General features: G+C 37.9%; 1 protein-coding gene across 1 annotated transcript; it reads right to left on the reverse strand.

The window, feature by feature from the left end:
- Window positions 1–11: 11 nt before the first annotated feature.
- Window positions 12–21,744, reverse strand: LOC145464370 (uncharacterized). The gene is made up of 12 exons (XM_081448233.1): window positions 21,215–21,744; window positions 13,965–14,063; window positions 12,669–12,711; window positions 12,160–12,386; window positions 7,882–7,962; window positions 7,380–7,433; window positions 7,221–7,292; window positions 6,429–6,598; window positions 5,455–5,656; window positions 3,684–4,938; window positions 2,296–2,676; window positions 12–1,615 (listed from the first exon to the last, which is right to left on the reverse strand). The coding sequence occupies exons 1-12, from the start codon at window positions 21,224–21,226 to the stop codon at window positions 1,599–1,601; spliced, it is 2,613 nt and encodes an 870-aa protein (XP_081304359.1). The 5' UTR covers window positions 21,227–21,744; the 3' UTR covers window positions 12–1,598.
- Between the last annotated feature and the right edge of the window lie 1,758 nt (window positions 21,745–23,502).

The following is a 23,502-nucleotide window of genomic DNA, read 5'->3' on the forward strand; positions in this document are numbered from 1 at the left end:
ACAATAAAGTTGAATTATTCTCCTGAAAACAAAAAAAGGAAAAGAAAAGGACAGTAACGCTTGGAAGAACTAGTCAAAGCTTTCATTTCAACAGTCAAACGCTACAGCTTATGACTGAATCGAAGGGCAAAGTCTTCAGTTACCAACATTTTCTGGTGCTTAATGGCCTGAAATGTCTGAAGGACAAAAAGGCGAACGACACTTCAGGCTGGGGGAGGGGACCCTAAAAAACAGACATCATATCGGAAAAATTACACAATAATTTCACTACAATCTCGATCAATATTCGTGAAGTTAACTTTATTTTCCAAAATTTTCTCTCAAATAACTCGTTGAAATGACAACGATGAACACTGCTTTTGAACAGTAACGGGCGCAGTAATAAATTGAAAATATCACATACCGTAATACAAAAGGGTAGGAAATTACCAGGAATTATCTAAATTTTGAAAATTATCCAATGTTTCTCTTAGCACAGAATAAAACGTACAGTTTAATTTAAACAATGCTTACTTTCTTTCCATAATTTTCTAGCACAACTGACATTACATTTAAAAAAATTATGGCAGTAAATGCGAATGTAAAAGCACAAAGAGTGCAAAAGGAACAGAAGCCTTTCCCGATTGGCCCCACACCGTAGCTCAAAACGACAAAAGAAATGTCTACTTTAGAAATGTCGAAATATTTTAAACCGTCCAATGAAAGTACCACAAAGCCTGTCACTATATAAACCAATCAAAGCTCGAGGAATAACACTTGCAACGGTTGGCAAGCGCGGGAAAAGTAAGCAAAACAAATCACCACTTGTACAACTCGAACCTGATTGGCTGAAAGCAAATACGCACCTCGCTTTGACTGGTTAGAACACGTCGCTCACTTAACTCTAACATGCGAATTTTTTTCTAACGCAAATCATTAAAACACGCTCTATAAAGATGAATTCAGCATTTTCCCTGTAAAAAACGCAAAGTCAGGTTTTTCGCTTTTTTTCTTTTTTTCCCTTGGCCTGAAATGTTGAAAGTCATAGTTGCAGACGTTATTGTATAAAAGAACTTCATAGTCGATTGTGGTAAAAAGTTATAATCCTATTTTCAAAACGTTCATCATTACTTTTCCCACAGAATTAAATATTTCCGGTCAATGCGACCAATGCTATGACAAAAATAGCATGTAAACAATTTCGTACTACAAAAATATATTTGTTCTTTTGAGCAAAGATTGGAATAAAATCTGAACATTTAAATATCGTGTAAATTTGCCTAGATCTACTTTTTCTCTTAAAGTGAAAACAGATATAATTAACTCGGTTTAATCAGAACAAATGAAAACAAACCTCTTACTTTTTGACGCACCAAAATATCATCAATTTACAATTTATCAACTGTCCACTTATTCTTAATATATTTGTAAAAACGGTGCTCATTCATTTCCAAACCTCCCCGATCATTTATCTTCCTGAAATAAGGTGTCGTTCGAAATTGCATACCAAAATGAAGCAACGCTCCATCTATGAACTCTTCTATATTAAATTCAACTCAAAAACCTTGCAGAACGAAAGGGTTGAAACAATAAACAATATTTCGGCTGTTTTCTTTTGGTCATACGTAGCTTCCCCCTGTAAAGCAAAGAAAACATTTATGTCAACGCGGTATAATAACAAGTGTAATAAATATCCTAGTCTTTCTGTTGCCGTGCTCTAAACTAGCACTCACGTCAACATACGCGCATGTGTAAACACGCAGGTGGACGAGCGAAAGAGAGGAGACTGGTTTTCATTACCAGGTCTCTTGCAACCTTTAAGTGACTAGGTCCTAAGAGGGATTGTAAACAAGGATATAGGAAAAATATGTAAGCAAACGAACTGTCAGGTTAATTTCATTTGTACTAACAAGAGCGCTAGTCAAAAGGTATTTAGCCGAGTGGCTCACACAGCTTCGGGTGCAACCTCTGAAAAGAAACAGAGACACGTTGATTGCATGTATTGATGGCACTCCCGGTTTACAAAGGCAAGCGTTTTGTTTCGAATGAATTGCTATTCCCCAAGTGTTAAACCCTGAAAATCCATGAAAAATTGGAATCGTTGCTTTACATCGCTTGGCTCAAATTAGCTATCTTGTAGCTTTCTTAATATATCGAGCTATATCGAGGGGAAAAAATTGATGTTCAAATCCTGACAAAGGCGGTGGAGGCTAGCCTCTTAATCCTGTGGCATTAATTCACCCACACAATTGGAATATAAAACTCGACAAATTTCGTGAAAGTTTACATATAAATAGCATTTTTCAAAGCACCTACCGCGAGGCAAGGTTCTCTTTTTCCTCTCAAACTCCTTCATAAAACTCGGGACCTGGTCTGTGGAATCTTCCACCGGCCCTCTCTGTACCACGATCGGTTGAGTTCGTCGCGTGTTCGCTAATCTCCGCTGCCACTCGGGAGTTTCCGGAGACCGCTCGCGTTTATCAGGTTGCACTTGACTTGGCGACATTTCTCTGCGTTTTCTCCTCTCAGCGAATTCTTTTTTCCACCGAGGCACCTCAGGAGATGTCTTGGGTTCGTTTTCTTTGCGGGACGTTTGTACGCCATTCACTGCAACTCGCTGTTTTCGTTTCTCTGCCAGTTCCCTCTTCCAGGCTGGAACGGCAGTCACGTTTGAAGTATGGGTCTGTTGCGTCTGATCTGCAAACGGAAAGGGAATACATGTTACATAGGACACGTGACCACATCGCTTGGTTTTAAGGCACAAAAGTGCCCTTCCCACCCATCCCCTGCCAACTCAAAACGTACGACTCAAAGCCAGGTTGTCCGAAAGCCAATTAACTCTTGCTCTCGTTTAGAAGTTAATCTAAGTTTTATTTCTCTTAAAACCCATTTGTTTTCCATGTCAGCTTTACATTATAGTTCCGAAATCAGCCACTAGGAGCGCATACCTTTGTACAATTCCCAGATTTGAATCCAAACATTTTATGTTTATCAGTGGATTAGCTCAATAATACTTCAATCACCAAAGTCCATTCTCCGGAATCATTTTTTTTGCAGAAAATGAAACAATCGCCCATCTCCTAGAATAACGTTTGAGATTCGAGCCGAATCTTTCCATGCTGATGGCATTACAGAAAGAAAACAACTGTGTTTCTTTGATTGATTCTTGCGCTGTCCTTCCTATCAGCCCATCGGAGATACCGTTGTCTGCAACTAAGCACAAAAACGTCGCAAAAAAACTTGATCTAAATAGATACCAAACGTTCCATAATTCGTTATCACTCATTCGAAGTTCGGCGGACCATTTACGTCGATTTTTCGCGCTCAAAGTCCAACACAGCTAAAGTCGCAGGTTATATCGAGTTGTCGAAATATTTTCAATGTATAATTCAGTACAAAGGAAAATTCAACATGGATTTCCTTTATCATGTGAACTCCTACTTTGAAGTTTAGTCCATACATTTTGGAAACATTTTCACAGCACGATCAAACGTTTCGACCAGCTTCGGATGACTGAAGACGACTGATGGAACGTTTGATATCCGTTTAGATCAGGTTTTTTCGTCATGTGTTTAGCTCGGATGCACATCAACGGTTTTTACTATTGCATCGATCTTTTGGAGCTACATCACATGTATGGAAGGTTTCCGGTCAAATCTCAGTCAGTTAGCGCGCGAAGACAGTCATTACGCTGTAAAATTCACCTCTGATTATTTCTCTACGTGAAGATCCAACATTCCTCTTCTTTTCAATGAGATCAATCTTCCATTGAGGTAAGACATCTCCAGTGTAACTCGGTCTGTAAGACGAGTCAAATGTCTCCGCTCTTTCTCGCGTATCACCGCCTCTCCGGGGTTCCCTCTGGTCCCTAGGCGACGTCACGTGACTGGACGGTACGGTCGACGAAACAGGCTGGGGAAATTTCCTCTCAACTTTAGCATGTATCAACTCCACACTTGTTCGCCTAGCTTTTGACAGGTCCGGCACTTCAGAAGCCGTAACAGTCACTGTTTTCGACCTGTTGGTCGGTTTGGGTCTTGTTTTCGGGGTGATTTTGTGAGGCGCACTCACGTAATTCGACGAAACTGTGACTCGCGAGCCATTCAGACGCGACGAAGAACCTTCGGAAACCCTCGGCTCCGATCGTGAAATCGTCGGTTTCTCCGAAGTTATTGGTACAAGAGAACGGACGAAGTGATGCTCGCGAGAATTTTTAGCTGCTCCCGCTGACCGCGAGCTTTGATCTAACACGTCACCGTTTTCCGAAAATGATTGCGTGACCGGTCTCATCGGTTGAGAGCTAGAAGTCATCACTTCGGAAGATATTCGTGTTGCCATCGGCATTGTTTCGTTATCGGAGATCGAAGAACCCGACGGTCTTGGATCGTAGGGTTTAGCAATGGGTTTCAAACGTACCGGTTGAAACTTCCCTGACAAGTCCTCAGTGTTATCATTGACAACTGGCTCCGGCTTGGGTATAGGACGTAAAAACACGTTGTGATGTCTACTGCTATCACTCTTTTCCTCGACTGGGCTGTCTTCTGGATCCGGTTTAGACACAGGACGTAGACAAAAGTTTAACGATTTATCAGCATCGTTGTCTTCATCTGATTTAGTCGCGACTGCTTCCAGCTTTCGCACAGGACGAAGCATAACATTGTGAAGTATGTTCACCCCTGCATTGCTATCTGATTTATCAATGACTGGTTCAGGTTTATGAGGCAAAGAACGAAGAACAGGGCCGTTCTGTACCGGTTTATCCTGTTCTCTGTCGTTCTCTCCTTGTTGTTTGGTTTTATTGTGTCTCCGCTGTTCGTGAAGTTTCCTCCGTGCCTCCGCCTCGACCAGCCAAGCCGGTTTTTCCGGTTCCTTCTCCACTCTTTCTTCCTTGGCTGCCATGTTCCTCTTACTCTCGGCAGCTGCACGGACAATTTCGGCAGCGCTGCCCTGGGAGCGTTGCTAGAAAAAAACAGACGTGAACAAAACAATGAGCATAAGGATTTCAAAAAAATACTGTTTATCACCCCAACCGTTTAAGAAGTCAGTTTAAAAAAATGTTGTTGAACGTCATGCACCTAGCTACAACTAGCTAGTTTTCAAGCATGCCACTTCAATTGAAAGAAACAAATGTTGCAAATAAACATAACAGGCTTAAAAATCCCAACTGGCGGGAGGCAGACCAGTTGGCTATTTACACGCATGACCGAGGAGTTGAACTGGGGTCTACTAAGAAACAACTCCAGCCTAGTGGTCAGAGCGGGACTTGAACCCGCGCCCTCTGGATTTCAAGTCTGCCGCCCTAACCACTCGGCCACGCTGCCAGTTTAGCAGTAAGTAAGTTTGCTGTTTAGGTACATCAGTTTTACCCTAAGTAAACACGCGGCTCTACTCTTGCACTTGAGTTATTCCTTCCGTGAGAGACGCATGAAGCTCCTACGGGGAGAGTGACAGTAGTTTTTGGTAAATTCAACAAACCTTGTCCTCTGCTGCGATTTTCTTCTTGCTTAACACTTCAGCTAGACCCGGAAGAGCTATTCCAGAGACTGTCTGGCTTTTAATTTTGGGCTTAGGTTTGGTTCGTGGTCTCACTTCGCCTTCTGCACCCATCTGAGGAGGGTCCTTAATGATGAAGCTTTCACCAGACTCAACACTGGGTTCTTCGTCCATTGAAAAATAACTGTTAATAAAAAATAACTGTTTTTAGCCTCTTCTAGGCATTCAGTTAGTTTTTTTTTCGTTCGCTGTGTTTCGCGCTGGGCCTAGAACAGACTAGAAACCAGAGAAAAGCACTTCTGTCCATCACAGGGCTTGACCGATGCGAAACTTCAAGAGCCTGAGAACCAAGTGGCGCTTTTGTTGGAAAATGGTGCATGACCACAAATGCGATGCCAGCCTCTTACGCGAACATTAATTGTTTTTGCTTATCACCCACTAGGTGATAAGCCAAAAGATTGTCCATGTAGGAGGCTACTGCTAGTCCCGTGAATTCCTGGAAATTCTCTTAAAACTGCGACAAATCTCCCAAGACGTTTCTTTCAAATTTCATCAACCAGCTTTAAGTTTGTACAATTTCATTTTCTACACGATACCAGAGCATAGGCTATTCTCTACTAAGCTCAATTATGACTGCTTAATTGGAGGACGGGTGCGTTTTCATTTCATATTTCATGATTTTAAAAGGGCGCATATTAGAGGACGGAAGCTAATTCAAAGCTGGATAGTACTTAATCGAAGAAATGCAGTGGAATCTCGATTTTTTGAATCTCCAAGGAAAAAAAAAATTGGTTTGAAAAATCGACCAGTTCGAGAAGTCGGGGTAAAATTACAGTGTTCGACTGAGGAGAGGGAAACGACTTTTGAATAGAAAAGTCAAGGGTTCATGAAATCAGGATTGTACTGAATTTCCTTTCTGTCTTCGTGCTGCAAAGACACATTCTCTTAATACTTACGGCTCCTCTCCTTCGCTGATAACAAATGAATCATCCCAGTCATCGTTAAAGCTTGACTTCAGACTCTTTCGTCTTCCAGCTGCTGTTGGTTTTCTTCGTCCTTTTAGTGAGCCTGACCTTCCAAGCGGGATTTTGGATTTTTGAGGTTCCAAGTTCAGTGTCGATGAATTCTGCAACAAAATCAATCAGTATATGTGATTACTCAAAGTCCATTGAATTTATCCGCTATTATCAACGAATCATTAATTATTAGAAAAGTCGTCATGTTTACGCGCGAGTTTTTTTTTTTTTCTTCCTCTCTCCCACCACGTGCTCGAGCAGAAAAAAAACTGAAGCAGGTGAAACTCTACGCATTACTGCTCCTTTGGTCTTACAATATGAAAGTACGGCAAAATACATCTGTGCCAATACGAGTCATCTGATATCACCCCGTCACAAGGAAGAAGAGATAAGAACTCTTTTGTTGATGGGCGGGAAACCAGATAAAAGTGACAGGAGTCCTTCTACCCCTCATCTGACCCCTACCCTTACCCCACAAGAGGAGAAAACAAAGAACTGGGTAAGAAAATTGCCATCGGCTACGTTAAAGATGATATGCGATTTCAACAACAGCTGTTTATCAAAAAAATTGCGTGATCAACCAAAAATATAGAGATTGTATGACAACAGTTAAACTAATTGTTACGAGTTACGAGTACAAACAGCAACGATTACGGAACAAGCCAAGAGAGTCACGATTGTGTGACAATTTTAAAGAGAAAGACTACGTGACAAGCCAAAGGAAAGACTTACTGGCACTACGACCGAGAAATCAACCTCTGAAGCGGATTTACTTCTATGTACTCTTGTCGTGTTGTCCTCAACCTGCAAGAAGAAAGCCTCAGCATAAAGTACAGCCTAACAAATACCTATCAGTTCTAATACAAAATAAGAAAGTTCGGTTTCACTTACATGCAAATCACTTGACGTGGAGGGTGCTGCCCGAATCTTTCTCAAAAATATCTCCTACAGGTAAAGAATAAATGTATATGCACTGTGAGATCATTTTTCTCGAGCAGTAATCTGTAATCCAATATACTAAACAATTAGAATATGAACTTGAGATTTCTATAGCGAGATAGTTGAGGAGGGCGCAGCCCAAGTCAACAATCACGTATAGAAATCGAGAGCGAATACGTCCCTAGCTTTGTCCGGGAGCCCATCATAACACATGTTAGTAGCTCTTAACAAATGCAGCAGTGGTTCCATAAACCAGTTCATTTAAGACTTTCTTTCACAGGAAATTACTTGATTTCAATGAGTAATGCGAGTTGAGAAAATTTAACTATAAGAGGTATTTGACTATTTGGAAAGCTGAATTGCAGTGTTCCAAATTCCACTATGTCATGGTCCACCCCTCCTCCTCCCCCCTCCCCTACTCGCTTCCATACACTCCCTCCCCTCCGTATCTTACCGTATCTGGATCTTCCTCTACATTTTGTCCCATTGATGACACCATCGTTTCTGGTGCTTTGCGTGCACTTTTACTTATCACCTGAAAAAATTCAACGACAGAATTCTCTCATGACTCTCAAATAACTCGAAATAAATATGAATGGCAAAAGGGTGCCTTTTTGGAACAGCATTTATACTAGTAGTAATCAGAGATTATGAGAGTGCGCTTGACGCTCTCACTTTAATATATATATATATATATATATATATATATATATATATATATATATATATATATATATATATATATATATATATATATATATAAATAACTCGGTCTTACTGCAGTAAAGAAGGCACTGAATGCCAGAGAAAACCAGCTTCCATCCACTAATTGCATTTTAGAAGCAGTAGAAATTTGTTTGAAGAGCAATCACTCGGTTTTTAAGGAAAACTTTTTCCTACAAATTCATGGCACAGCCATGGGCCCAAAGAACGCCTGTAGTTACGCGGATCTTGCCATGGGGGAAATAGATTATCAAGCTAAATTTTCTGGCCCCATAAAGCCGACTTTATGGTGGCGATACCGTGACGATGTTTTTGATCTCTGGCAACAAGGCCTTCCTGCACTGCATGAGTTTACTGACTTTATAAATTCCCTATATCCTACCATTAAATTTGAATTAGTTTTTTCTGAACGCGAGCTTCACGTGCTAGATTTAACTTTACATCTCATCGGGGGTTTCATCCAGACAGACGTTTATTCAAAGCCAACTGATAGCCACTTGTATCTTCCACCATCAAGTGCTCACCCCAAACACGTTTTCAAGGCTATCCCTTATGGCATAGCAACTAGGTTACAGAGAAACTGCTCTGAACAAGTATTTCTTGCCGAGAGAACAACTGAATACAAGGGTTATCTAGTCAATCAGGGTTATCCCACAAAACTAGTGGAAGATCAATTTTCTAAAGCCTTAACTACATCTAGAACTGACTTACTTAGAACTCGTGCCAAAGCTGAGAAGAAATTGTTTCCATTTGTAACAACATTTAATCCAAATTTACCTGATGTTGGTCGCATCATCAGAAAACACCTAGGTATTTTGGAATCCAACCCCAAATTAAAAGAATTTTTTCCGCCAAATTCCATCATAGCCTCTTTTCGAAGATCTAAAAACCTTAAGGAGTTGTTAGCGCCATCTCGTTATGGCTCTAACACTGAGGTTGAAGAGGTTGTTGAGGTTAAGGGTTGCTTTAAATGCAAAAGAACAAGATGTGATCTCTGTCGCAACTACTTTGTTGAATCAAATTCTTTCCAAAGTTTTCAAACAGGCAAGAGCTATAAGATACGATTGAAACTTTCCTGTGATTCAAAAAATATCATTTATTTGGCTTCGTGTAAGAAATGTAACTTACAATACATTGGCTCTACAACAACAGATTTTAGAGTTAGATTTCGCAACCACAAGTCTGCTATGCTGACCAAGAAAAAGACTTGTGAGGTAGCGGTGCATTTCAACAGAACACCGCACGACTTAAACGACTTTTCTTTCCAGTGTATTGATCAAGTGCAGATAAATGCAAACAATACAAGTAACATCGAAAAGCTTTTAATCACTGAAGAGGCATATTGGAGTGCACAGTTGTTCTCTCTGGCACCTTTTGGCTTGAACAAACGTCAGGAATTCCACTCGAACAAAAGAATAAACTACAATTAGCGCAAAAATAACTTGCAAATTTGGCGGTTATCTTAGTTCAGGTGTTCAAAGGCCCTGACCTTGGATCTTGTTAGCTTTGTTAGCGCTAGGTTTTCTCAGGGGCCCCCATCGGGGAATTTATTACATTATTGTTGTTTAAGGGCCCTGTTTAGGGCGCCTGTTGTGCCTTGCCGCGGCATAGTTTCAAGGGCTTTGTTTGGGGATTTTGGGACCGCCTTTTTTGAACATTGAATATTTTACACGCGGGTCCCTTCACACTTTCGGCTGACTCGACGAATCGCGTTACTTTTTTGATATTAATCTTATTTGTATTATATTCGATTATTTATTTTTATTTGGTTTGTGTCTTTTGAGTTTTGTACCGCATTGTCATAGTATCTCGCTTAGTAATCACCGATTGTTTATCATTGGTTAATTTTTTCGTTTTCATGTGTTACCACGCCCTGTTATGTAATCATCTTTGTAATATGATGTCATTTTTTATACTGTAAACTTATTTAAGGTTATTGTAATTTATTATTCACTTGCACTGCAACTGATGAAGGTCTTTGACCGAAACGTTTATTTTTATTAAATTTTTAAACTTTTTTTTAGATTTCTTAGATTTTTTACTGTATATATATTTTTTTTTCGCTCGAAGTTGTCCGTCCTCGTTTTCCACAATTGCCTACAAATTTCATTACTCGAGGTTTGGACTACGAATCCTTTTGGATCCTTCTGGCGCGTGGCATCCCTGTTGGCTCGAAGCATCTTAACTTATATATATATATATATATATATATATATATATATATATATATATATATATATATATATATATATATATATATATAAATAAAACGGTTATAAAATGCCTCAAGCCAACAAAGAATGCCATATATATATATATATATATATATATATATATATATATATATATATATATATGGTAAATAAATGATTTCACTGGCTGACTTTCAACCTTTGTCTATTGCTAAAATCAACATTTTTCAGCAGCAACCGAGGTTTTACAGTCAGATGTGCATAGCGTCAAAGTCCATGCTAGTGAAGAGGTCACGATTTGTTGACACGTTGCATGACGCCGCCAGTTTCTATAGACTCTCAAGTTTCATAGAATATTTAAATTACGTACATTATTCTAAGCTAGCATTTGCAATCGCGTGCTCGTTTCACGTGGTCGTTTATCGCAAACAAACTCCATGCGACTAATTCGAGTATTTCCCCTGATGAATAAAGTAGTCTTATGGATCTTGCCTTCAGAGTACTTTTCCAACGATTCCAAACAATAAAATTTCGACCGGATTAAGACTGAGCTATCTGTCGCGACTGGAACTAATCAACAAATGCAATCAAAATGTAGCTGTTCCCACGGTTATCATCCCAAAGCCAAGTCGTGTTAATAAACAAGGACAATTCCCTCAGATTTCGATAAATGCTACCGTCGAAGCGTATAAATTCGCCAAAATCTAACACTGAGAGCACATAATAGCGAAGCGTGCGGCGACTGAATGGAAAGAAGTCAAAGAGAGAGCTATAGGAAAGACGAGCTCACATGGCCTGCTCACATACTCACATGTTCGCCACATGTCTTATCACATGTTTTATCACGACTTATCACGTGTCTTAGCATTAAACGGTATCAGTTTACTGGCCGTGACATGCCCCTGCAAAAATCAAGCGGGGTGGCCATTTTGGTGTCCTTGCAGGAATGAGGTTTTTTCGGCCTATAACCGTGCACAGGACAACCAACTCTGGAAAGCCACAGGTAAAAATTAGGTTTGCGTTCCACTTCGTCGAACGCAACAACTTACAATGAATTTCCAAGGATACACTATAAACACATGGCAATTTAGAATCGAAAGAACAGAGTTAAATTGATTTTTTAAAACAGTTTATCATTAAAGAGATCAGAAATTTATTTGTGAAGTTTGATTGTATGCCAACAGCTGCGCCTCTTGCAACCATGTGCTTCGAATATTACTTGTGTTAATCCATTAATGGAAGGTTAAATGTTTCATGCTAAATGTCTGTAGCTGGGATTACAGCTGACTGGCCACCTAGATAAGAAATCCACCCTTGGGCGGCTAGAAGCAGCAGATGTTCAATTGTGTGGCATCGACAGTTTGATCAGTCATCATAACAATAACTCAAGACAAACTATTATTAGTAACAGACTGAGTTGAGACATTTTAAAATAAACAGTACAGATATTAAAACATGACGCTTCAGTGACGACATATCAACATTATCAAATGCAAATAATTACTATAAGTTTGGTAACGTTACATATAGAAATGAAAGAGTAAAACTACATTAGAATAAAAACAAGGGCTGGAAAACAAAGCAATGTACATGTACATATTAACTGAGTGAACAGTTTCACTGATATGAAGTCTGTTTGAGTGTTTAAACTCAGTCTCTTTTTCCTAATAAGGAGCATCTCATAAATATGGCTCTCGAACTTTCCACAGCATTATTTACTTTCAGATGGTAAATTGCTCATAACATGAAGATTAGTGGGCTTTTGAAGGCATGTTCCTTGAGTTGTTTTCCGATCAAGAGCTGACTGTATAACATACCTCGGCCCTTTCCTGTACTTCCACCAGGAATGAATCCTGTTTCCTCTTTTGTGGCACAGATTTATTGGAGGAATCTCCATCATCATCATTCTGCAGAGTTGTATCTCTCTGACGGGAGGCAATTGTTTTTGTTGGCGACTCCTTTGTTTTCACGACTGACTTCAAATTCATCACCAGCGATGTTGACTTCTTTTGAAGTTCACCAATCACAGCATCCTGCTTGGAATCTTTTGTATGGCAAATAATATACAATAAAATATCTTTCACTAATCAGGAGTGAAAAACTACTTAGTCTAAGTAAGTTGGTGGTGCAGTAATCTTTCTAGGGATTGAGGTTGAAACATGCAATGGTAATTCCTTGTTTTTTTACCATTCATTTCCTCGAACATTTTCTCCATCTCCATCCATCTTCTAATAAAATTTGATTTAAACTCAGTTATACATCTGCATTATCCTTAAACTTGCCTCCTGGCAGTTCCACACTTTTTGCATCTTATTGCACTACATACCTGAACTACTAATTCCATTTTCTTGAACAGAACTTGAGGGAGTCTAAAAATGGTCATTAAAAAAATTTTCAGTTACAACAAGCATGTCACAAAATACGCTAGAACCCAACATTGCATATACCTTTAAGTAATAACCATGTCACCATGTATAGTCGAACCTCTATTAAGCGGCCCTCTATAAAGTGGCCAACCTTCGTTTGACGGCCAGCGGCCAAAGTCCCGGAAAAATTGTCAGCTTTACACTGCAGTAAAAACCTCTATTCAACGGCCACCTCTATTAAGCGGCCACCACCAGCTTCTTCTCATCCCAAGAGTGATTTTGTTTTGTTTTATACCTCTTTTAAATGGCAGGAAGATTTGAAGTTGGACGTTTTTAGCCAGATGAAGGTAAAAGAATAACAATGTGGAATACTGTAAAAACACATTTTCAGCAGTATGTAATTAAAGCAATCGCAAAGCAAAGTCTCGAAGCATTTTAGTTTGTTTGTACAGGACACAAGCCAGTGCTGGGTTGACAGACACGTCGTGTCTGTACATGTAATTGTAATTGTTTCTTTGGCTTTTCTAGTAACATTATGGACCACATGATAACCATCATTGTTCTACTTTTTGTCCACTTGCATTTGTTTGTACTTATATTTGATAAACTGAAAACTGGAGCACACCCAGAATGTTTTCTGGTGAACCTCTATTAAATGGCCACCCCTACACCCTTGTATTAAGCAGCCACTTGTCTCATCCCAGCGCGTGGCCGCTTAATAGAGGTTCACCTGTATGTGGCCTGAACATCAATTCATTGAGAACAAAACACATGTTGGTGGATCAACTTTAGGTAGCCTAAATTCCACTTGTAAGATACCCAACATAAAAGGCAACAATGCAATAAAGCTATCTTCTCAAATTAAACTTAAACATCAGTGATTATGGGGATGATTGTCAGCCAAACATTTGTTACTTCTTGTGGGAGGGCAACAGCTTTCTGACTGTCACACCCTTAATTAAAACCCTGAGAATACTACCTGGGAGGTAGTACAGCTCTGAGTCTGTAAGGCTGCCATTTAGCATAATTTCTATGGTTCCAATCAAGCAAAGAAAACTTAAGCAAAAGTCTCTGAATGTAATAAGCCCAATGGCTACCCAAGGCATATCTCTGTAAATTGGCCATCTAAATTTGACTGGATCACATCTGGCTATTAGACAACATTACTGAAGAATCATCGCCCAACAGTGCGATTCTGGCAGACTCCCAATCTGTTAACCAACAATTTGAAATGGAAATATATTTGAACAATTCACCTCTTTAAGAAGTTCTCTCTCCTTCTCTTCCTTCAGTCTGTCCAACAAACCACGTACAGAGTCAATATCGTCCTTCATCTCCTCATCACTGCCATCAGTCTACGAAGAAATATTTAGGAAAATGAGTGAAAAAATGTGTAATGTAACGCAGAGACCAAAAAATCTTGCACTGTGAAACTCTGCAATAAACGGACCATAGAGGTCCATGGTAAGTGATCAATACACATAAAAAATACGTGCACAAATTTGTGTACACTTATCTCTGACCTGTGCAGCATAAATTATGTAACAAAATAAACATTTCGCCCAAAGAAAATGCATAGTCAGTCAATTTCTATTTTAAGTGAAGAAGACTATGAACCCAAGTTTCCTACATGTATGAGAAAATAGTCAACGAGGCATAGCCAAGTAGACTATCACTCATTTATAATATGAGGGCGGGTAGTCTATTTTGTTTTAGTAGACACTGTAAAGGATTACAGCACAAAAAGTACAATTTTGTGTATTTTAAAGCCTAAAATTAAGACGAATTTTCAGTTTCAAGAGTACGACATGCTCAAGATCATTGTCTATGAGTGAATAGAAAACAATGAGAGAACCAATCAGATTTGCAGATTTCCAATAGAACACAACTGAGTGGCTACTAAAATGAGGTATACTGTAGCTTCCTCGAGCAAGTCCTGAGGAAAATCTATTATTATTAATTAAAAGTTGAAGGTTAATAATATATTTTGTCTCCTTGTCTGTCTAGAAAGTACTTTTACCGATAACAAACCAGATGCCTATGTTGTATTTGGCAAAATCTACATACATGTACAAATACAACATTGTTAGCACAGTTAACACCAATGATGTGATGACCTCAGAGTCTATCTACACTGGCTACACATACCTACATGTATTTTCACTGTAAAAAAAAATGTTTTCCTCAAAAGGAGCATTTCCTTACTTGTTGGGTCAAGAAACAGGAAACTACTTCTGACAGTGAATGCATGAGATCAAGTGGCAGAAAAAAATATGATCCTTGGATTAACCAGTAACTTGTAGGAGGGGGGTGAATAATGGCATGCAAATCCGCCGATCGGTGCCTTTTTTTCGCCAAATCCGATGATCCGCCAATATTTTTGTTTAAATCCAAAACCACAACCACATCCGGAAACAGAAGTGTAAAAGTTCAAAGGTAAACTGGTAAATGTGAATCCATTGTTTATTTCACACAAATAGTAAAGAAGGCAACATGCTTGATGACTATAACCGGTACAATTCCAATAACAGTCTCACACCTGAATTTAAATGAGCTTCGTTCGAAAAAAGAAATAATTTGGATGAACTCATTAGCATACTGACCAAGGAAAGATCTATGATCCAAATTTCATTTCGGAACATCTAGACAGGCACAATCCGTAACCCGCACCAAAATTCACAGCTGATCCATGATCCACTGTGTTTTCAAAATCCACGAATCCGCTCGATTTACCGCAAAAATCCACAATCCGTGCGCTTTTCAAGGTCAAATCCTTCGATCTGAAAATCATTCACCCCTCCCCCCCCCCCGCCTCTTGTAGAAGCATTGATTATATAGTAGAAACTCCCCTTCTCATACATGTATGTTTAAATTAGACTCAAGTATCAAAACATAACATCTGAAGTCAGAGTGTACTGAGCATAAAGTGTATACAACAAGACTGGATATCAGATTACTGGTTCTAAAATCAAAACAATACTGAATACATCAATAGATTAATAATTTAAGACTTTGAAAGAAAAGGGGTCACAAACAGAGACAACAAAATCACTTTGATCTACTAACTAGGTTCATTAATCAATTTTTCTCTATCAATTGGATTTCTTCCAATAAATTTTGAATGCCTTTTTTAACACAATTCACATCTGTGTGACCCACTTGTGAAGGTCAATGATGGCTTTAGACTTGAGGTTGAAAATGTGTTTGACTTCAAATCAAAGTTAGTACAAGATATAGCATGTTCTTCAATCTGCTGAACAAGTTTAAAAGCCTGAAAATAAAATTATTGTTATAATTTGTGGTACATGTAAATGTTCAATAAAAAATGTGACTGTCAAAAGTGAAGTACATTCCCAGGAATAAAAAAATACTCAAAGACATGTTTATCTACTGATAAATAAAAAAATTAGTAGCTGTACTTTTAGATGAAAATTTGAAAATACCTAGTTGGGCATGTGTAGCTGTTTGGCTGACTATAAACATGAAACTACGCCGGTCTTAGTAACTTTTCAAAATGATGTGCAGTACATGTGCTTGTCAGAGATATTCAAACCAAAACATTTCATGCTACAAGTAACGTGTTACTAAGGCTTCAACAGACAATTCTATAGCACTCCAACATGAAATCAAAAATTGCAACAGTACTATAACTACTTAAAAAATAGCATAGATAGATCATAAAGATGTGCATTCAATAATTCTATGACAGGAAGTTGTCAAATACAATTACCCTGTCTTTTTAACCTATACAGTAACATTAGCTGGACTAAGAGCTTCAGAAAGACATCACAACATGAACATTTAAGAGAGCTAAATCACTCATTATTTAAATCACTTTGAACTCAAACAGTTACTGAAATTCACAACTAGTAACAGATCTCCCTGTGAATGAGTTGAAATTTGTCCTGAATAGAATCACAACACAAGTAATTTGATGCAATTTCCTTATGAATTGCTTACAGAAACTCACAACAATGTCAGCTACTGAAACTGATTCACTGATAACAAAAGAAATGATTTAAAATGAGACAACAACTCACAAATTTCTGCCCTATCCCTCCTTTCCAATCAGCTTGGCAAAAGTATGGTTGCTTAGGATAAAACAGCAAGTAAGAAGATTTGAAAGCCATGTTACAATGACATGAAGGAAGCGTATAATTAAACAAACTTCTTTCAAAACCACAGTCACTACAACTTGGCTTGACAACCAAACCACATGCAATCATTAGCCACATGAATTAGTTCAGGCTCATTTGTTTTCAATGGGATATTCACTCAGGGTTTGTTCTTACCTTACTGTTTACAGCAGTTATGCATATAAAAACCATATTTCCCTTGCATGAGGTCTATAAACTACAGGTGGTGTGGCAAAATGTGCTCCAAGTGTCAGCTAGCTTGTTGAACATTAACCCAAATGTCACCATACTCAGGAAATTGAAAACTTGTTGAGATAATTACCAATTAGACCGGAAAAACAGCTAGCACACTACACAGGATGCAGAAAGATGAGGGAAAAACTGCAGACATAACTGTTGAGAACATGTAGTTTATAATGGTTTTAGAGGTACGAATATATACATGTGTGAAAATGAAACTACACCGTATCATGGCAGGCAATATCACTTTCTAAGCTGAATTTGCATGATTCCTCATAAATCACAACCTCATGTCAAAGAATGTCTCTGTGTCATGCAAAACATGTTTTTTCACACATCTGTACAAAAGCAGAGCAATTTAAGTCTACAGCTGGTACAGAAAGTAGCAATTACAAGGTCAAATGCATAACTTTTAAAACTCATTATGAAGCAGTAGGTAATTTAAATATCCATGCAATTCAACAGGCTATTCTTTCTGAACAGTCTCTTCTAAGAGGGAATCATTGAGAATAACTTGTATGAACCTCAGAATTGTTAATGAGTTCTTAATTAAACAATGAAGGTTTCAAAATGTTAACTGAAAATTTCTTTAACATCTCATTACAAATATGCAGCAAACATAGATTACAAATTCTTGTCTTGTTATGGTTACCAAGACCTTTGTAGATTGAATAAATCAAAGTGTTTTTGTGTACACACACATATTCATTATGATTTCAAGAACGCATCTTATAACATGTAGATAAATAGTCAAAAGTCAAAATTAAAGGTTGTCAGTAGCTTATAAAATGTAAAAGTCAAATCTGCCAAAAAAACATCATGTTAACAAAATCAAAACACTACAAATAAGCATTACAGTAAAAAAATCTTGATGTACCCAGAATGTTGCCTTGATGCATTTTGCGGCAATCAAACCAGCTACAACTGTAACTAAAGAGAATAAATCATGTCATACTTTCTTTCCATTTATTTACTATTTTTAATCACTGGGATCATTGAATATTCATGACCACTCTAATAAGACATAAGTAAACAACCCCCTTGTGAAATTTTCATCAATTACATTCGGGTTCCCATTGGCTATTCAGAAACTGATTTAAACACAAGTCTAATCAAATCCACAGCCATTAATATTAACATCTGAACATTTGTGTCCCACCAGTAGAAAAATATTGTTTTTCTTAATGAAAGATTTGCAAAAAAACTGGCAACATGTTTTTAGATTTCTCAATAGACATAGTTCGCTCTCTTTTGTATACAACAGTTCCTATAAAATTAATAGAAAAATGCTGTACAAAGTTTTATTATGCATGTTTTAAATTAAACTTAGGTTATAAAGTTGGCACCATATTAACTCCAGCCACACAATAGTAAATAAACTTCTAGTGGCAAAATTTTGTTAAATTATCCTGTTTTCATTGGCTAACCAAAACTGCCTAAAATGATTAGAACACTAAATCTAATCCAAAGCTCTTTAATATTAATACACAGATTTCTTTCCTGCTGTAGAAGAACCTCATTCCTCATGAAGAAAGATTTGAAAAGCCTTTGGCTTAATTTCACAACTGCTGAAGTTGTGTGTATAAGTGCAATGGTCAATCATGTCTTCTTAATGCATGTAAGCTAGATAGAGTTTTTCAAAGAAAAAATAAAGTTTGGATTCTGGGTAGATACACATGTATATAAAGCCCTGTCAAAATGCTTTGTAGTAGCAGACAAGATAACAGACGTAGTAAACCATTAAAGCCAGAGATACTTTTATAATGAGCCAGGATACCTGAACTCCAGTATTAAGTTCTGTAGGCAGCACATGATTTAGTAAAGTGCAAAATTGCTAGCTGCCAGGACATTTCAATAGAGCTGTAAATCATATAGCTCTGGAAGTAAGTGAGCTGTAGTTGCTTCTACTCGTTAAGCAGCTTCTCAGCAGAGGGGGTGATCAGCATTGCAGTTCTCTTTATAACATCCAAATGTAATCGACTAAACATGTAATGAGAATTTATCACACATTTGGACTCATAAACAGGTTATCTAAAAAAGGCAGTTTTGAGGTTTAGTACAACTAATATCACTTTTAGAGAAGATACATGTAGATATCATTAATAATAGCATGCACAAAAACATCATATAAAAATATCTACCTTTTTATGACTTTAAAATAATATTTTACAATACTCCATCAACTAAAAAGTTCCTGCTTATTTTGCAAACTTAAAAAAGACAGGCTGAAAGTAAACTAACACCTGTTGTCTCTCAGTTTTGGTGTTGTATATAATTTAGCATTGTTCAAGTGATACAGGTTTTCCAGATATCGCCATGCCTTGGTGCATAATGTCACGATAGCCGATAAATCTAGTACATAACTTTAGCTCATATACAATCATGATAATAATTGAAGAGATATCCTTTATACATGTAAGACCCATAAAGATATCGAAGAGTCTTGAATCAAAGTGAAAACCAATCAAATTGATGCCAATTGAAATCTGGTTTCATTGCTGCTTGTGTCTTGCCGCCAAAATTTTGGTTCCTCCACAGCCAGACACCAACATGCATACTAAGTTACACATAACAGTCTATTGAGTCACACGTAATAGTCGACTGAGTAATATTTCCTAATTTCCAGACAGCATTGTAGACATGCACTTGCACTTGCCAGTAGTGTAAAGAGTAAAAACCTGGGGTTGTGGGGGAGGTGCCAAATTGAAAATGAGATCTGACAGAGCTCTTGAAAAACCAAAAGCTGAGTTAGACGGATTGCAGATTTAAGCTGCTCTACTTCCAGGAAAAATTGCTCTAACAGTGCAGCCTCGCAGAAGAATAAAAAACAAAAGGAAAAATTATCTAAAGAAAATCTCATGTTGATATCAGCAACAGGATAAACATTCCCTTCATGTCCCTTGTGGGGAGATATTCTGCTTCCTTCCTGCCATTCAACTTTCCAGCATCAATACAGGAAGGAAGTCTGTACCAAGACTCAAAAAAAAAAAAATTAAAATGAACAAACTGAACCACAATGTATGATAAACGTGTATTTCTGCCTACCAGCATGTCTAACTTTTTTGTTTTGGTAACAGATATTGCAATATTACCCATGATGGCTGGGAACTTCCGAATCAAAACAATGGCTAAACATTTGCATATTGTTATGCAATCATGCTGAAAGTTCAATGTTTTGATTTGAACGATTCAGTACTATGGTTTCTTCATTCCCTAACTTTTTGCCGCACAACAATATCTGTAGTGCCATAAACCTTGATGAAAAAGAATGAATTTCAAATGGTCACAAAATATTGGACAACAAACACGCGGATAATGAACATATCATAGAATTTTATCAGTGGTCCTAATATTCACAGAATCTTCTAATATCTACAAGAGATAAAATATAAGCATTGTTGCGGTTAAAACAGATTGCCGATCTACTAAATTACAAGACGTCAACAGACTGGGAAATAATATTGTCGTGGCTAATGCGAGTGAAGTAATTTGAACATCAGCATTGACAGTACTTAGAATAAATCCTGCACAAAAAACATGTGGTTGCCAAAACTGCCCAGCCGTAACAAAAATAGGATTAACTTTGTTATTTCTAGGTTTTAGGGTTTCATTGAGTGGAATAGGTAAAAACAGGTCTTAAAAGTTTCCTTATCACTTTTACACGGCTTTCTTACAGTCTTCCAACTGATTTTTACGTGATGTTTGCCTACCAGAAAATACGTTTGATGGGATATGAAAAAAATATTTGTCATGAAAAACTTTGATTTGATTTGATCGTAGCGTAGTCTAATCTTCTTCCACTAGTTCGAGGATATAACCATAATTTTTATGTCATCATCAAAAACCGACATGTATATGTAGTAACAGAGAATCGCGGTCAATATTCACAAGCAATTTGTCTGTTCAACTTTCTGAAGCCCTTAAGGACTTAAGTACTAAAACACTACGATAGCGTAAGGTAAATCAAACATTAGCATGGATTCAGTCAAAGTAGGTCGTCAAAATATTTTCAAGCAGTGTTTCTCGGTCAGCTTGCAAAAACAACACGATCCGCACCGCGCCGATTTCTGCGAAACACAGAGCGGCGGTTGCCTGACAACATTCCGAACAGAAAAGAACGGGAAACATACCTTCACTTCCATTTTCACACCTTCACTGAAAATTTAACTATGGGAACAGCTGTCCTGTCTTTTCTATTGTGCTCCTCCAGACCTTTTCACTCCGAAACTGCTCGTCAAAGGTCAACCACAGTGCTCCGTTAGTGACAACAAGAAGGGATCCAGCAACCAACGGATCGACTTGTCAATCTGCATTTACATATCAACCGAGCGCAGCTTGAATGAATATCCTTTCTTAATACACCTGGATGAAGGAAAAATCCCTGGCAAAGCCACAAATGCCGCAAAAGCAATCAACAATTGATCCGCATGAATTTCTCCGATCGCTCAGTCCGACGAAAGCATGTAACGCGCTTGTATCAAAACGCTGCCAAATTTACGTCATTTGATTGGCTGATTGTTCTACGATCGTTTGCGTAATAAATTGCTTTTTCTCACGCTGACATGTCCTCCTTGATTTAATACTTGGTGACCCACTGCAGTTTCTCAAACGATCTTTGAAATATTCTGGAACATCGATATTACATTTGAAACTGTTTGAGTCAAAGATCTCTGGGAAATATTGCTACAAGGACACGAATCACTGAATATCAATTACGATACATCACTCAAGAGGAAAACAAAAGCTTGATACCTTGTCAGTCTATCAAAACGAAGTTAGTAATTAAACTTGACAACTCTGGGGCGGTGTTCCACTATAGAAACTTGTTAATCAAACAGAAACCTTTTCTCTAAAAAGGTACGAGATCAACTTTCGTTTGTTTATTTTAACTTTTGTCTCGATTTGAGGGATAAAGTCAACTCCTGCTACATTAAAATGGAAAGAAATTATAAAGAGGTCTAAAGAAGCCAACCTTATGAGAGGCATTAGACAAAAGCCGGAAATAATGATAGAATATCAGTCTAGCCGACCGGGCTAATATTCACGAACATTTTTAACGCGATTAACTCGTCATGGATAACTGAGAAAATACGTTTTCATGCTTTGAGCGTGTTCCCGAAGTTCGAAAAATAAATAAAAACAAAGATGGTAGGATATGGCGGTAAATAATTAATGGCACTGATCACGCCGAGGAATCGCAGGTTCCCAGCTACTACATAAATGTATCCCAATTAATGATAGCTCAGGGTAGGGAGGGAGCATTCTTTTATTTGCCTTGAACGGGGTCATGATAAACTCTTGATCATATGAAGTCGCCTTTATTGTATTAATTACAATTTATGGCATACAAAAGGAGAAGCCAAAGAATGAAATGCAAAATAGTCAAAGACCGCATATTAAAGCAAATCACCAAATGTACTACAGTGAAAAATGATGCAAATTAAAATATGGTAGTGATAAATATTAAATATTATAACAAGAAAAACATTCAAAGAATATATTAATCCATAAAAAACTTTTTGACTAAAGCTTCAAAAGAATTTACACTTGTAGCCTCACGAATGGAAAACGGAAGGAAGTTCCATGTTTCCACAACTCTGTGAAAATAAGTATATTTAAGAACACTCGTTCTTGCATATCTTATCTTTAGAGTTAACTTATCATTGTGTCTAAACGAATTAGTGATCAGTTTCCTTGTAGAAATCTACATAAGGTTCACAATCGATATCAATTATTCTGTGAAGAGTTTTATCTAAAGAAGTTACATCTGCTGACAAGCGCCTTTAACAATTACCTCAGGTTTTAGTTTTCCGCAACGACCGTTCGTCACGTAACTCTACGCAGCCTTGTGCAATGCATTAAAACAAGACAAAAAGGAAGAAAGAACACTAACTCGCGAGGAGAAGAGACACAGTTAAAATAAGCTTTTATGTGCTTGTAGGAACGAAAATAGCTGCGCACGGATAAATCCTTCTATAATAAACCAGCTTGGCTACAGGCCAATTTCTGATCTGTCTGCAGGCGAAAAGAATTTTCCAGTTATAAGCCTCCCCAGATTAAACCCTCCCCCATTCAAACTTTAACCTTTCCACATCAACTTACCAACGTCTCATAAATCATTGTACTTTAAATAGATACAGGTCATGAATAAGTCTGCAGATAGAGTACAGGTCAAAACGTTGACTCTGAGTGGCTCCCCTGCCATAAACCTGGAATAACTGCAATTTTTCTTTTATATATACCCTTTAGAAGAACTCCCTTCTGGTATAAGCTTCCTCGGTTGAAAGCCCAACCATTACACACAAGAAGTTTATGGTTGGCCATTCGTTTAAAAATTACGACAGGGTATACGCGGGTTTTTCTGCCGCGTATACTTATTTACATACGTTGCGTATGGGCTTTAAGCTCATATATATAT

Source organism: Orbicella franksi, chromosome 12 (assembly GCF_964199315.1).
Source record: "Orbicella franksi chromosome 12, jaOrbFran1.1, whole genome shotgun sequence".
NCBI lineage: Eukaryota > Metazoa > Cnidaria > Anthozoa > Scleractinia > Merulinidae > Orbicella > Orbicella franksi.